Source organism: Lepisosteus platostomus, chromosome 6 (genome assembly GCF_059453375.1).
Source record: "Lepisosteus platostomus isolate fLepPlt1 chromosome 6, fLepPlt1.hap1, whole genome shotgun sequence".
In the NCBI taxonomy this organism is placed as follows: Eukaryota; Metazoa; Chordata; class Actinopteri; order Semionotiformes; family Lepisosteidae; genus Lepisosteus; species Lepisosteus platostomus.
In genome coordinates this window covers 26,910,560-26,926,927 of record NC_142616.1, presented here as the reverse complement: position 1 = coordinate 26,926,927, position 16,368 = coordinate 26,910,560, and the positions used below count along the sequence as shown (strand labels likewise).

The 16,368-nt window shown below is 37.3% G+C and overlaps 1 protein-coding gene across 4 annotated transcripts in view; it reads left to right on the top strand.

The window, feature by feature from the left end:
- The window catches only part of dock1 (dedicator of cytokinesis 1), a 309,108-nt gene that overhangs the window by 12,022 nt on the left and 280,718 nt on the right, over positions 1-16,368 (top strand). For all 4 annotated transcript variants that reach the window (XM_088635091.1, XM_088635093.1, XM_088635092.1 and 1 more), the window contains exon 2: positions 16,067-16,150. In XM_088635091.1, coding sequence (XP_088491217.1) covers positions 16,067-16,150 — 84 coding nt within the window. The remainder of the gene's footprint in view (positions 1-16,066; positions 16,151-16,368) is intronic.

Below are 16,368 nucleotides of genomic sequence, written 5' to 3'. Positions count from 1 at the left end.
GTTATTTTTTACGCCTACTTCATAATTCAACTCACTATAATTAGGTGTCTTAGTTTCATCCTTTCCAATTCTGCATTAATCATTATTCGAGACTGTCTAAATGGAACCTTTTCCACACAGATGTTCTTTTCTGGTACTTGGGCTTTTACTGTCTGTTTTCCTGACACAAATAGAATAAAATGTAATTAAAAAATTAAAGCTCAGACTACAATATGTAGTGTATAATATGGAATACAACAGAGTACTGGAGCTATCTCAGGATGTTTGCTTTCAAACTGCCAATAAGAACAAATTTTGTGGTTTTATTGCTCATCTTAAAAACCACAAATACGTTTCTGACCTCAGTGGACAGATGTTATAAAGCTTTATGATCGGCGATTGAGTGTTACTGTAGCAGTATGTGATGAAACATTTTCAGCTATATTTATATTAGATAAATCTTTTGTTGGTATGTGTCTCAATGAATACTTCATGAGTTCAGATAGTACACACAGTACTGTGCTGTACGGATTGTGAATTGTTATAACTGCCAACAAATTCAGCCTTAATATAATTTATAAATGAATGCTGAATTTTGAAAGTCCTGTTTTAATTTGTTATATGGCCCTTGTATTACACAGCTTTTCACAAAATGATGCTTATTCTTTGTTGGTTATGGTTTTTCTCTCTGTTTCTTAAAATGTGCAAGAAGTGGTTTTATCTACTGAATGCTATGCATGTGTCTTGCAATACTAAGGTTTTGGATTCTGTAATCTGTCATTTTCCAGTAAGTCTCTGTGTTATAGATGCATAGAAGCCCGAGAGTTACTGTCCTTTCTCCTTTTTTACTTTTGGCTTTTAGAGCATTGGTATTGATTTTTATTTCCAGTGTTAAATGGGCACATCTGCCAGTTGAATAGATTTACATTGGGCACAGAGGGCTTTTGTGAATTCCTTGATCTGTATACTCCTGCAAAACAGAGGTAGCCTGTGCTAAGACCTTCAATTTTTAATTGAGTTTATTTCTGGGTCATAATCTTGTAGAGCATTTTCTTTGAAATATTGATTAGTATAAGAAATTCAATACCTTGGTCCATGTCTTGAAGCTTACCTTTACTTAAAAATATCAATGCATCTTTCTTTTTTTTTAGTCTCATATGTCAATGAGAGAGTATTGACGGTTGAATATATATTGGAATCAAACAAATCAATATGTTAAGATTCAAATAGATAAAGCAGTATCCTGGTAGAAGATCATGTGACAGGCAGGTGTCTTGTGAGGTCTCGGCACATGCAAAAACACAATGCACAGCAAAATGCAGTGCAAGGAGGCTTTTAACAAAGTTCTTCAACATATACAAAACACAGACCTACCCTAAACAACCCAACACCAGCTACCACTGTGTGTCCCTATATATAACAAGCTAATCTAAATAAAAATAAAAGAGAAAATGCGTCTCTCAGTCCTTCAAAAATTAATCAAATCATGCACCACATGTGAACCTATTTACAAACAATAGAAACCCTAACAAACTCTAGTGGCTGGTCAGCTGAAACTACTAGATTAATGACAGAATAATATCTACACGCTGTGGGATACTGTAGTCTACTAGTGTGGTGGAGATGAGAACAGTAATAACTGGATACAGAAATGATTGGTGAAAAGAAACATGATCAATTTCTGAAGACTCTGAAAGGAAATGATGAGTGGCAAAATGGGAACACATGGAAAGAAATAAGAAAACCAAGATAATGATCTATGGAGCTGTGGGGTCAGGGTATTGGTACAGTTTTCCTATGTGGTAACAGTTCACTGAAGTCTGTTTACAGGCATGGCTGCCATCTTCAAAAATGAAAGCTGCTGGGTATTTCTGTTAGCACAAGGCTTATACTTACTCAGTGTTTGAAGACTTTTCTCATTAATAAGAAGTAAATAAAACTCCAGCATGCAGCCAGCACTAGTCACCTGAAATGCCATCAAGTTCTGCTTTACAGGTTAATTTGAGCCCATAGGAAATCCATGATAATGGAAACTAGGTCATAAATAAGGGTAATTAACTTTTCAAGTGGAAAGGTAATTCCCAAACTACCCACCTAACAACATTTGAAATGTCTCTTAATGCAATTCTAAATCATAGGTAATGTGCAGCTCTGAATAATTTACAGTCAGGGTCTAAAGACTCCTGCCATACAAGTGTATAATAATATTCTGTGTGGTGCTCCGACATTGAGCACCTTTGCCAATCACATACTGTATGATATATATGCTTAACCTAAACAGAAATGCATAATAAAGAAGCATACTCTGGCACTTTCACCTTTGTTTTATCTTGTCAAAGCATCTTTCAAAGCAATGTGCTTTTTAAAAGTAATATTCTCTGGATGAAGCTGTTAAAAGTGAAGTCTGAGCAGCCAACATTTTATTAACAAGGCTGAATACAGTACTGCATCTTGTCAGATACGTTGTTTCTGAAGTTCATGAACTGCAGTCAATATTGTTTATTAAACTATACTGATTCGTAACAAACATCCCATTGAAGTTTACTGAAGATTCATTGGTGAAAAAGATTATTCTGGTCAATAAACCAGGGTACAGGTACAGTGTGGTACTACATTTGCAAATATAATTGCAGTGATCATATGGTTTTGGAAGATGGACTGGGAATCTTCGGTGATCCTGAGATACATACTGAAGAACTGTTTGGGAAATGGTTGTCTGGAGTGTCATGTTTTCTTTTTCTGAGTGAACAGTTTTTAGCAAAGGGCCTCTTCACTGGCATCCACCACTGTTAAACTGAACGCTGCAGTAAAAGCTAATTAGTTCAATCCATCTACCTTTGATTACAGCACTCATGTTGGTATCTGGAAAGTACATGTTAAGTATCCCAGCAGGCATTCTGTATTACTGCAGGTGGTAAAATGGGACTTGTGGGCTTTTTTCTGTTACTGTTAGTTTTTTTTGTTCTTTATTTTTTCTTGGATGTAAATGGCATTAAAAAAATGCAACCTTGGTTGCTGTGGTGGATCTGCTGTGCACTTTTCTTTAACTGCAGGATGTTGAGATAGCATCTCCAGAAACATCTCTGTCCTTCTTTTTTATCCATATTCTTTTTTGTCATAAAGTGGATTGCCATGTGTTTTGAAAACTGAACCTGTCCAATATCGCAGTCTTTAGATTTGTGGATTTTTGGGGTTAGCCCAGTAACTATTTAACGCGTCTTGGGTATCATGTTTTTATCGGGTATCAGTGTCTGGATAGCTGAAGTTGTATCATAAATTATTTTTCTAATGGCGTATTAGATCTATCTCATTGTATCCAGCGAATCAGTTTGCTTAAACAAACATTAATGAAAAATCAATGCAAATCCTATTATGGACACAGTTATTCTCAATCTCTTACAGACGTTTCCCCATTAATAAAAAAAGACATCTAACAAAGTGACCAATCACTGTCTTGTTCAAATTTGAGTGCATTCCTGGAACCAGTGTTGAAGCCTTTTTAGTTAATCTGCTAAAGCTAATTTTACTGAATGCCATTCTTCTTTCTAAACGATGGTTGGGGGCGATTTTGGGTCACTGTCATGATGTGAACATAGTGTATGAATTCAGAAGTGCTGATCTTCTAGAGACTCTTTCCTCTGTGTCTTTGATAAAAAGTCAATCTTGACTTTGTGTAAAATTGAAATGGCACAGATGGCATGTAGGCAAAAATAGCTGATCTAGTCAGTAGTTTCCTGGATTTCTTTTGTTCCTTTAATTGAAGGTAGTCCTCTGGGAAACAGTGTCATTCTTTTAGTGCAATTGAAATGTGTCCGGTAGGCTAAATGTATTTTGGACATATTAACCCATTAATTACTTTCTTGGGATTTTTTTATTGTGTTAATTTATGAGTCAATCAGAGCATAATATACTGCTGAACACTACAATACATTGCATTGCTTTATCAATTGCTATATATTGAATTCAGTTGTTTAAATATAGTATAATAGTAGATGTCTGAAATAAAAAAATGCATGTGAGGCAACTTTGTGCTTACTGAAGTCATTACTACCATGTTTATTACAATTTGGTATAAGCATACTCACTGCCTTGACATAGTGAACATGTGGATCAAATGAACATTTGGATATACATTCGGAAGGTTGTTTTAACATTCATCTTAAACAGCTGGAAGAGGTTTTACCGGTTGATTGTTGTCTTATCTGGAATTTACTGTACCATACAGTAATATACAGTACAGTTATAGAGATGTCATCTTGCCAATAACTATGATGTTCTTCATCAGGAGTAGTCACCCTCTACCTCTTTAGGTGTGCCCTGTATTTCTGTGGACTGGTGTTCTGGTTGTCTTAACCTGCAAGTGTGTCTGTTGTTTCTTCTTCTCTTTTTCTCCTTTGCAGAAAAATAATATTTTCTGGGGCTTCATATATACATATTTTCACAGCAGCTATTTAGCGTTTTGTACTCAGCATGTCTGTTTTCATAATCATGCGTCTTACAACTTTAAACGTCCTCCCCAAGTACAACAATTAACCATAGCACCATTATGTATCATGCACAGCAAATTCTGTCTTCCTTCTTTGACTTTGGTGTGCTGCTTTTATAACATTGCATTTTCATTGTATCAGTATGGACATAGTTAATTTGCTGCATCACGGATTCAATGTTTGTGATTACCTCAAAATAAGAGATGTCAGTGCAACTGCTTGTATGTCTTGCCTGGATGACTTTCCTTCAAACTATTGAGATGGTAACCTTTTTCTATAATGTATGTGTAAGTTTATTAACATTTGCTCTGGTTACTACAGAGGACCACATGCAGCATTGCCTGCCTGTTTTAAATTGCTTTCAAATGTGGTGTAGGCTTATGATTTCAGTCCTGAACCTTCTGCTTCTGAAAATGCCAGCCTTCACTTCCTTTTTTTAATCCCCTGAGCACAATCAGCCAGGAGGTGAGACTTCTCACTTCACGTTTCTACTGACAATACGGCATCTTCCTGTAACAGGGCACACAAGTGCTAGCCCATTGTCTTGTAAGGATGTTAGCTTGCCAGATTCCTCCTCTCGGTGTTGAAATGTCTGGACTTTTTCTCTGATTACTGCAAAATTGTCTCCTCATTAGAATACAATGAAGGTGCTGGCGGCTTTTCTTTGCACAAAACTTTAGTTGTTCTTCCTCACAGGTGTTATTAATTATTTCTCTGCAAAGCTGTCTCTTGCAAAATTGATTTTTTTCATTTTAATTGCAGGGTTAATTTGATGGTGCACTGTCATGAAGGGTTTAGGAATCAATAATTAAGAAAGCTGGCTTGCTATATTTCATATATATTTTAGAGGGAACTCAGAAGGTTCTGTCAGTCCTGTAGGAAGTGTTGGTTTTTTTGTTTCAGGCTTGCTCTAAATTAAAACAATCAAGCCTCTGTATGAATTTTAAAGCTGGTGATTAAACTCATTAAGTCAAGACTGCAAATAGCCCTTAATTATTAGATTTTCCTCCTCCTGTTTTGAAGATGAAGAGCCTTGTCTTCACCTGTCCTCCTGGTGCCTCAGTACAGACCGTCAGCTCAGCGGTATCTCTGATTATCACTGTGGAGTGACAGCAAAAGGAGAGGGTGGTGAAAAAGGCTTGATGACTCACATTTTGTTTTGGTGAATAGCATTTTCAGGAGTTCCAAATGGTGTACCAACTAAGTGTAAGAATATTAAACCCTTTTTTTAGAATATATAGACTATTTGATATGGGGGAACATTTAAAAAATGAATTGGGGAATTGGCTGATGGGAGTATTTTTCCCCCTGGAATGAAAATATTGTGGCATGACTCAGGGATTTTGATTTGTGCTGTGCTTCTGCTTCATGATTTTTTTAAGAAATGGGAAGCAATATTTTAAACTAGGCCAGAGTTGCCTTTTTATTAAAGCTTCACAGAAGGAAAAAAGAGAAACTTCAAAGAGTTCTTGTCATATGTCTATGCAGCTGACAACTGAGAAGGAAGTTGATGCCGACTCAAAGACTTCCAGGATGTCCAACAAAAATTCTATATTTAGTTCCTGGTTGGAACAAACCATAGGCTGTTGCATGAGTAATGGAATGATAGTCACACCCCTTGGTTCAGAATATGTTTGCTTTTAGTGTGACTTTGCTTCATAACTTTACTTAACAGTAATTATAAAGAGAATCTCAACCTTAAATAAATCTGGTAGAGTAACAAACATGAAGACTGATGCTGTCCCATTGAAGGAGATGGATATGGCTGAGTTATTTTTACCAGGCATTATTTTTGCTTTAAAATAGTTTGTGCTTTGATGTTTGGAGGGTGTGGCTGAGAAGTACTGTATGCATTAGTGTCCTTTGGGGTGATAAAGGGGTCTTTTAGGTCTCTGGGATCTGTGCCTTGTAAGATTGCAATGCAAGAAGAGGGATCTACATGCATCTTCACAACAGAACAGATTTTATCCATACAGCATGTTTTTTCAACAGATAACCCATGTTTTTGCCACCAAATATAACAGAACAACAGTGAAACTGCCTTTTGGGGCAGTTAGATTGGTGATCCACTGTACGCGAGGTGACTAATGTAATGCTAAACTGGTGCCTGAAGAATCCTAGAAATGTAGGGAATGAAGCATCATCGGCTGACAAACTATTCAGTTTGTATTTAAAGCTCCCTGTGTTAACTGCTGAAATCTAAGTTTGTTTCGTTTACCCAAATACTCCTGGGTGAACAAAGTTTGAAATAAGTGTTGAAATCAACTTTATTTTTTAAAGTTTCAATGCCCACCTTCTAGGGCTGCGGGATGTCACCATAATCACTCCGTTTAAACCATGCAGTTTGTTTATTTCACTGCGCCATGACTTGGGTATCTGTGTGTTTTTTTTTAATTTGGTATCCAAAACTGCAGAAGAGATGTGATTTGTATTGGGCATTATATTTTGTCAGTGCATAGTGTATCCTTCTCAGGACATGTACTGTATCTTTAACACAAAATGAAACATAAAAGGCCTCCTAACTGCTGTATGTTTTGATGATGTTTTTGTGTAAATCCTCTGTTAAAGCCCCTGGCTGTGAATTCTTGAATCTCCTCAATACCTGTCTTCTGCTCCTAGGATCAGCAGAAGGTGAGTGTGCTTTAAGTGCTTCTAATGAGGTTTAGTGGGAATTGCAGGAAATAACACTGAGGACTATTCAAAGGCCTTTACAGTTCAGGGTAGACAGAGTGAGGATCTGGACCAGTGAATATGTTTAACGTTTGATGGTTTTGTAATATGAAGACTGTTTTCCTTTATTTTGCAATTTGTAATGCTGTATTAATAATGTATATACTATTTCTCTGAAGCCTCTATTCCTATTCCCACTGTGTGGGATGAGGGGAGGTACAGTATATCCTCTGGGTGGCAATAAAATATTCTGTACCCTGATTGAGAGTTGTAGTAACTTTTGGGAACACAACTCATTGAAATAATAGAGCTGCTTGAGAGAGAAATTTAGCTTTTATTGAATTATTCAGTATTTCTTGAAATAAAACCATTCACTGGAGAATGGTTCACAGATTTACTGTAAGCACTGTGAGATTCCATAAGATGCGAATCTGTTGAGCATCAGCCTGCAGGGACTAAAATACACTGGAGTCTGGGTTTTATCCATGGTGTTAAGATCCCTCTGGGACAAACACACTTAAGGATTTTGGTTTTGTTGAGAGCTTTTGCCACATTTTAGCACAATTCTTTTCTTTGCATGGTTTTAATTATGCTGCACACAATAATACATTATTAGCAGATTTGCATAAAGCAGCACAGAATATGGAGCATTTAGTTGAAACAAAGGGAGGATAAAACCCAACCAGGGAGGGTTAAAATAGAATAGCAGTGTGTTCAACCACCTCTGTCCTTCTATGATCAAAATTTGGTTTTTACTAGTGGTGGTCATTGCAAGATGGACTCCCAAGTCCAGCTACAGTAGATCAGATGCTCTTCCCATAGAATAGATGCTAGTCCATTATGGGGCCAGAGAGAAAAAAAAATATTTTGAATAGCTTATCCAATCCAGTCAGCCTTTCAGAGGTGTGAGGAAAGTAAAGCACCATGAGCAGACCCTTGTATTAATGTGCAGGAAACAACTTTACACACAGATGCCTGAAGCCAGGGTCCTGAAACTGAAAGAGAGCAGTGCCATAATTTCAGTGTTTTATAAGTCTCACAAATACAATGACAGAATTTTAGGGCTAGCTCTTCTTTGCTGCTGGGGAAGAATACACAGCAGTCAAATATGTCATACTATCTGTCTATATGTATACACTATGGATCTATATATATTTACTGTACTGTATACTAAGGATCAAAAGAAACTTATTGCTCAAAGAATTTGTGTTATTTGAAAAATATTTGGATTTTGAGTGGTGGTTAAATGTTGTAGGCACCAATTTTAATCATTCATGGCTGATAAAATGAAATGGCTTTGTTTCTTAAGCACAAAATCCCTGATTAGTAGGAGCGTTGTTTGGGCAGGTGATGAAGTAATTTAACTTGTTAATTACTGGTGGATATCACCAAGTTTTTTAAAAATGAAAGTATGCATATCAAGCAGGGCAAAGCATGTCCTTACACTGCTTGTATAACAGCGGTCTTCCAAGATGAGATGTGACAATTATACTGTTGTCACCCTGCTTGTCAGACTTGAGCCCCATTAAACTTTCTGTGGGATGAGCTGGGATCATGTGTATCATCTGGGACTCGAAGACCATTGAACAGGCACATCCTTTGTCTAGATTGTATGAGTTTGGGTCCTTCTGACCGACATCCCTCTGGGTTAAAGCTGTGCTGAGGCCTTGGATTCAATTCAGGGCCTCCAGTTTCCTCCCACAGTCCAAAGCCATACTGGTAGATTAAGTGGCTTCTGGGAAAAATTGGCCCTGGTGTGAGTGTGTGTTTGTGTCTGTGTTTGCCCTGTGATGGACTTGTGTCCCGTCCAGGGTGTATCCTGCCTTGAGCCATTTGTTTGCTGAGATAAGACTCTGGTTCCCCTGCGATCCTGTATTGGATGAAAATGTTAGAAAAATGGATGAACGTTTTGACTTTCAAAGTTTCTAATAAAAAAAACATGCCAGTTAGCTTTGAAAACTCAAGGAGGTACTTCTCTTCTTTTATAAAAAGCTGAAGAGTGAGGCAGATATTGTTTCCCGATTATGGTAGTTCATTTCATCTTGTATGTAGTATCTACTTAGCAGTCTGCTGCAGATGCTATTTTCCACATAATTATGGAATGGGATAATGAAACCTTCTCCCAACCTAATCACCAATTGTATTTTTCTGCTCATCTGAATGGAATGCAGAAACCCAAGGGGCTGCCGTTAGTGGAGTGGATAACGAGGTATACCTTAGTCGTCCTGTCAGTTCAGTACTTGAAGTTTAAGTAAACATGTTGCTGGGGATGTGACAAACTCTTTAATCACATTCCAGCTTTCTTCTCTTAATGAACGGAATTAATTATTTAAAAAGATGCTTGTGGTATTGTGCATTAAGCAAAACTCCATTAGCAGTCTGACCCAGTTTTACAGCAATGGGAGATGTGCTCAAGGCTTTTGGCATTTTCAAGACTTGATTTTATAACTCTTATTATTATGGTTATTTCCATTGCAATTTCATGCCTCAGCCATACAGTATGTCATTTGTTTACAGAGTGAATCCCATTTCCTGCATTTTTTATTTCCTTTGTATCTCAGTCCATTACGATTGACCCTGGTTTCTCCAGTCATGGTGATTATGTTCCCACTAGCTTAGACTTAAACTGCCTAGGCCGAGGATTTGTAAGTAGGATTTGTCCATGTTAACTGTTTAGCTGAACTGCACATGACAAGAAAGGAAATTTCAGATTTGTTATAGTTGCATTTAATTAGAAATGGCAAAGCTTTTAAAGCGTTATTTGATTATCCATCCATCCATTTTCTGTCATCCAATTCAGGTTCGCTGGGGAGCCACAGACTATCCTGCAAGCAATGGGCAATCGGGCAAGAAATGCCAGCCCATCACAGTTTTTTGATTATGCATAAAATATTTCAAATCTTGTAGGGCCAGGCTAGACTTTTTTCCAAAGCTCTCCCACTCTGTGAACTGGAAATGGTTTTGGATGAGGGCCTCACACATGCAGCTGGTTGGTGGAGATTAAAGACTAAATTGATTTGTCGGCCAAACTGGTTGATCATCTATACAGTATGAAAATGCTGTTAAAGAGTAGTGCAAACTGTCTTGCACTAGAAGTGCAAACTTTTTGCAGCGTACATTTTTATTTTTCATTTTTTTACATTTCTCTACAGTACATTCAAGTAGTTATCCCTCATTAGCACGCAGGGCTAAATATTCTGACAGGAGTCAATGCATTTTCATGCTTTTTTTGCACAGTTAATGGATAGCAAGTGAAAACTAAAAAGGTGAAATTTTTGAGTGGAATTTTATGAGTTTTTTTATTTTCATTTTCTGGATAGTTTTTACTCTTGTGTCAAGGGCCTTTGAAAGCAGTCTGACCCACTGCTTTTAGTCACAGCCAATTGTGCGATGAATTTAATTGATTATGTCCATTGATCACATTGAATATACGATTGTGCCTTAGGTGTAAAAATGTAGGGAAGCATTTCCCAAACTGTTTAATGCAATGTGAATAGACAGTCTATAAAAAAGCTGATGCTAATAATATTTTTCCTTCTGATTGGTTTAATAGGAAATGAGCGTTTATAATATGTTTTTCATGTGCTTTTACCTTTGTTATAGTAATGCTATGTTATGTGCTGCTTACGTATCCTGTAAATGTGAACTGGATATTCGTAATACACTGCTAGAAAAGCAGAATGCAGAAATAGTGCACATAATAAGAGGATCTATGTTAAATTAATGTGCGATGAAAGGATTCAAAAACATTATCCCCTTAAAAATAACTGTCAAATGTTACTTTTCATTTTCTAGTAGTTCTCTGTAACATGAAACTTATAAAAATACAAGTTAATTTTTTCCCCAAACAAAATTTGTTTGGCTTTTATTTACCCCTTTTCATTCTTTTGTGAGTTCTAAGGAAGGCTAATCCTTTTTTTGAACAAAAAGTGTCCTATTAGAGGGACAATTCGTAATTCAGCTGATTTTCCTGTGTTCACCCCTCTTTAGTAAAATTTATTCTTTGTAAAATAAAAAACCTCTCAAAACACATTTAAGCAACATGTGTAGCGGTTGTTCATTGTGAATGAATCCCCCTTGGCCCAAAATGTATGTGTTCTATCAGTTTATTCCAAGATGAGTTCTGGGAAATGCATGCTGATGTCATGCAAACACATAGGCAATTTTATCAGGTGCATGGAAGCTTTTTGAAGCCTCACCAAAGCTTCACCCTCACTTGTCTTTCCATGGCTGGGATGAGTGGCTCGGGTTTGACTTGCCCTGTGTGCCTTACACTAATCTCAGATCTGGGCTGAGATTTATCTCATGGTCTCACACATCTCTTTCACTCTAGAGTTCTTATCCTGGGTCAAACACAGAATCTGAAATGAGGCATAATGTGGTTTGATCTTTCCCTGTGTGATTACAGGTTTTTTTTTTCTTTGAGGAGGAAGGTAGTGGCAAGGAGATGCAAGCTAGGTTTGCTCTGTGCAAGATCGTTTATTTTTTCCCCCACATTCCCTGGAGCAGAAGGAATCTGGAATTCAGCGATGGTGTCAAAAGAACCCGAAATCTCAATGTTGGCTTAGTGGCTACCACCATGTGTTCTAATGTGAGTGTCACATTGGACAGGTGAGCTGGACAGGTGTGGAGGCTTCTGTTCCCAAGCTGGAAGTGTGCGTGTGAACCCCAGGTTGAAAAGGCCAGCACATGAGGACCTTTAGCACTCTTGTTTAAGACACCTCCTTCCATGCTTGCCTGGAGCTTTTTTTTATAGTACATAAAACTGAAAACACTTTTTAGCACTCTGGTAGTGAAAAACAGAAGTATGGATAATTCTACAGGAAGAGGTAGATACAAATGGGGATTTAAATTTGAATCACAAGTCGGAGTCACTTAGTTGGGAAGCCCTGTTACAATATAAAAGGAAGGAACTAAACATTGTCCTGGAAGACCTTAAATAGGTAATATCCGTTGTGTATAATTAAGAGAGGTGCGTGACTCATGCTGTTAAACCTGCAGATGACTTTATCCATCACCTACACGCAGGCCTTCGAGGAAAAATAATCCAGGTAGAATATATTAGGATGTTATGGCCAGCAAACAGTCATTGAATTCCTTTGCCAGATTAAAAAAAATGAAATAAAAATACCGTATGCATATTGCACACACAGTTTAATTTGATTGTCTGCGCTACTTTTACAGTATAATGATTATTACCGTTGAAAAATGACAGATTGATATTTAAATGGATTGTCACTCAAGAAGGCTCCCTTGAGTTTCCTGCTAACCTTGCCTGTTACCTGCCCTGATATGCTAAACACGTTTATTAAGTGAATCAATAAATGAACTGTATTTAGCTGGGTAATTATTAAATCATGAGTGCAGATGTCATGGTGTATGTCTGCTAATTTCAGCTGCAGAACAGTGGGTGTTCCAGCTAAAATAAAAAGCAAATGCTGTGACTGCAGTACAAATACATTGGAGTTGCAAAAATGTGATCTTAGATCCCAGCTATGCGTTTATACAGTGCTTTTTTCGCCCCCCCCAGTCTCGAGAGATTTCCTGTCAGTTCATCATTGAATAATTTAAATGGAAACTTCTTTTTGATGGGTGTAATGAAAAATGCAGCACTATAAAAAAGGTTGTGTTATGGAATAACATAGAGTGGTAAAGGGACATTTTAATTGGACTGTCATCCAAGTGTTTAATCAGAATTTGGGAGCCCCGTCTTTCACACAGTGGGCTTTTATTCATGTTTGTCAGTCTGCTGCTGTTCTGTGCTCTGTAGTTCCTATCTAAAGTCTATTCAGGTGCTTTTTTTATATGCTGGTGATCTTCATCTTTGCTTTCAGTTAAACCAAACATCACCCCGTGGTGAAACTTTGACACCTTGATGCCTGTTGAATGCTCCTAGGTTCTGTTTTTATGTTTGGTGTCCTTCCCGGTGTGCTTCATCTGTGAGCTTGTCTGTGGGTATTGATGCTGTCCATGGTCTTGACTCGTGCTGGAATACTGTTTTTAATCTGTTGCTAATAAAAATGATTGCACTGAACCTTCACATGTGACTTCTGCCTGTGCCGTAGGTTCCTGCAGGCGTTTCCCACTGTGCAGTGTTAAAGTTTATACTGTCACCTTGTGCAGGGAGACCCACTGACATTTTTTTATTAGTTTGTCAAGTTCAAAGTTCCACAATATGCTTGCAGAAAGCTTTTTTGGTGGTAGTTACACATTTTCTGTTTTGCCATAGGCTTTACCTATATCTAAAGTAGTAACAAGGTTGCCAATGTTTATTTAACAGCTAAGAAACAATGATCAGTTAATAAATTACTAGGCACAAGCAAGATCCAGATAAAACAAGAACATGTATTGAAAGTAGACAATATCAGCACTGATGCTATTTGTTTTTTGTGTTAGGGGAAGGGATTTATTTATATTTTATGGCATGTTTTTGACACATTGAACTCTGGGAAGAATCATGATTGGAGAGCTTTAAAGTGTCAACATGACAAATGTTTGATAATAATTAGCCAATGACATTGATTTTACCCTGATGTGTACACAATTGAAATTCATTCCAGCTCTTGGTGAGTGTACTGTGTTTCAGGAGTAGAAGTGGAATACTAAAGATTGCAATGCCAGCAGAAAAAAAACACAAGATATTATAAAATACATTGATAGTCAAGTTCTTGTAATCACTTTTAGTTCTGCACTGTGCCAGTTTTGCTAAATATTTGCTATTTAACATACATGTAAACATGTACAATTCATTTTAAATGTTATGTTTCTTGTAAATAAACAACAGCCCTGTCTCTGTAAAATGGGATATTCAGATATGTCTGATTTCAGTCATGAGTCATCTGTCATCATCTGTCGACTGCAATAGGCAATATCAAATGTTTTCATTCCTTAGCCATGGTTTCCGGCAGTTGTAAAGCATAGTGCTGCTTGTCCAAACATACACTTTGTGTGAATACCAACAAGATGTACTCCAGAATACTGTTTCGTAATAATGCACCACAAGATCATTTGCTAGCCAGCAGCCACGATGATACATTATCGCATATCTCACAAGTCTCACACATTGTGATCAAAAGTCATGGTTTCACAACTTGGTCTGAAAGTGTCATGCATTTGAATCAGGTCTAGGGTGATTAAAAAATGAAGTAATGAACATGAAATCTTTGAAGTTGTAGTCTGTTTATATACATTTTGTGTTTATATACACAAAAAAAACTATCAATACAAATAGTGTGTAATTTCAGTTTGCGATGGGAAATCTCATGCATTGATATTTTGGACCTTTGAGAGCTTTGTTAGTAATTGATGTAGAAGAACATGCATCATTTCTAACTAATCATAAAGGGATAGGAAGTCACTTAATTTTCTAAGTGGGGAAAAAAAAACACTTATAGCCTCAATGAGCACAACATAATAAACAGTGCCTTAATAACAATAAGAACACAATGATGGCGTAATGCACACAGAAGATAAATAGTAGCAATGTGTTCAAAGCACAAAGCTCTTCTTGGGCAGCATTATGGGTAGCCTGCATCCTCAGTGAGTCTTGTATAATCAAACGAGTTGTTGTGGTCAAATATCATATTGTTCATGACAATGTTGTTTAGTTACAATAATAAGATAGCTAGTCAGTGGACAAGCTAGTACAGTAATCTAGTTGTCAGGTAGCTGGGGGTCTAACATTAATTGTCATGTGCCTGAGGTTGCCACCTGGTCTGAGCTTTTTCCTGTGGGAAACCCTCCTTGACTGATGTAGAAAAAAGCACATTTAAAGACCATCCTTTTTGTTGAAAACATGCACTGATATAATTTGTATGAGTGAAGTACTGAACCAACTCATATTAATATGTCTAATGATTTTGTCTAAATTAGTTTCATATTTCAGCAGCTGAGTTTATAGGAGCAATGTGATTGCAGTATCATGCTGAAGGATACAACTGCAGTGCCCCATTAGGGATTTGATAGACAATACAGTTGCAGGTCCAGAGCTCTAACTAGTACTCCATGCTGCTAGAATGAACCCAGAAACAACTGTCAGACGTTTAAGGAAACATTTACATTAAAGTGCTGATGTTTTATTAAAAGGGACAGCGACAATGAACCTGGTGGAAACAGCTAGTTGCAAGTATTCATATAGGCTAAGGCACTTTGGAATAGAAACCGTGCCACATTAAGATATTAGTCTCACTTTTTGTCTATCGTTTCTTACTGATTCAATTGAAGCATGAAACACCACAGCCACCTCTGCCTGGAGCTGCGTTGAAAAAAGTAAGCAGAATTCCAGAGGGAGTAGGTATTGCATTCCTACAGCATGAGGAAGTAAACTTTGCCTTGATACCTGGTGTTCAGGAGTTTAACCGTTGCTGCTGCAGCAGGAAACAGAAAAATGTTGCGACTGTCATCTAAGGAAAATAAAGTCCTTAAGTCCGTATATGATCTGATGTCAGTTCTTTAAATATATTTTAAAGCACTGTGCCAGTAATAGGCTGTAGAGACCTTTTTTTTCACCTTTAAATTCCGCTCCTTTTCTCCAAGGCTTCTACAGTGTTTTCTCAAAATGGCCCCTTTGTTAATTGCTTGGTGAAAGGGCTGATTAAGACCAAACAAAACCTTTCCCTTGCTGTGTAATCCTTGGCTGACACAGAGCCTAGCTAATCAACTCTCTTTTGCTGTTACAAATAAGCGTTCTTCTCACAAGGATTATTTGCACAGCTTACGTTTGATACAAATTAGTTTGACTTATGTAAATAGGGGTGCCGGGATAATGGCAAAACAATTAGTGATTGGGTTTGAAGCTGGGGGGACATGGCCTTGAGTGCAGTGCGTTCCAAACCTTTGGATGAAGCTGTACCCACCACAGCCTGGGGAGCTGATTGCCTTTTTCCTCATATCTAAAATCACTTTACTCTTATTGCTTTTTTTCTCCCTAGCAATCTATAATTATGACGCCAGAGGAGGAGAAGAGCTGTCTTTACAAATTGGAGACACAGTACATATATTGGAAACTTATGAAGGTGAGTAGATAGAAGCTCAGTGCTGAGCTGATGATGGTGTGGGTAAGTTGTAACATTTACAATGTAATGAGAATTTTGCAAGTAATTCTCGGGGTATTACTGTTTTTCATCTGAATGCGACTGAGACTCCAATATGCTGATATCTGTATTTGTTTCTTACTACAATTTCACAATGATTAAATTCTGTTTTGTTAAACCCAGAAAAAGAATGCCCACCA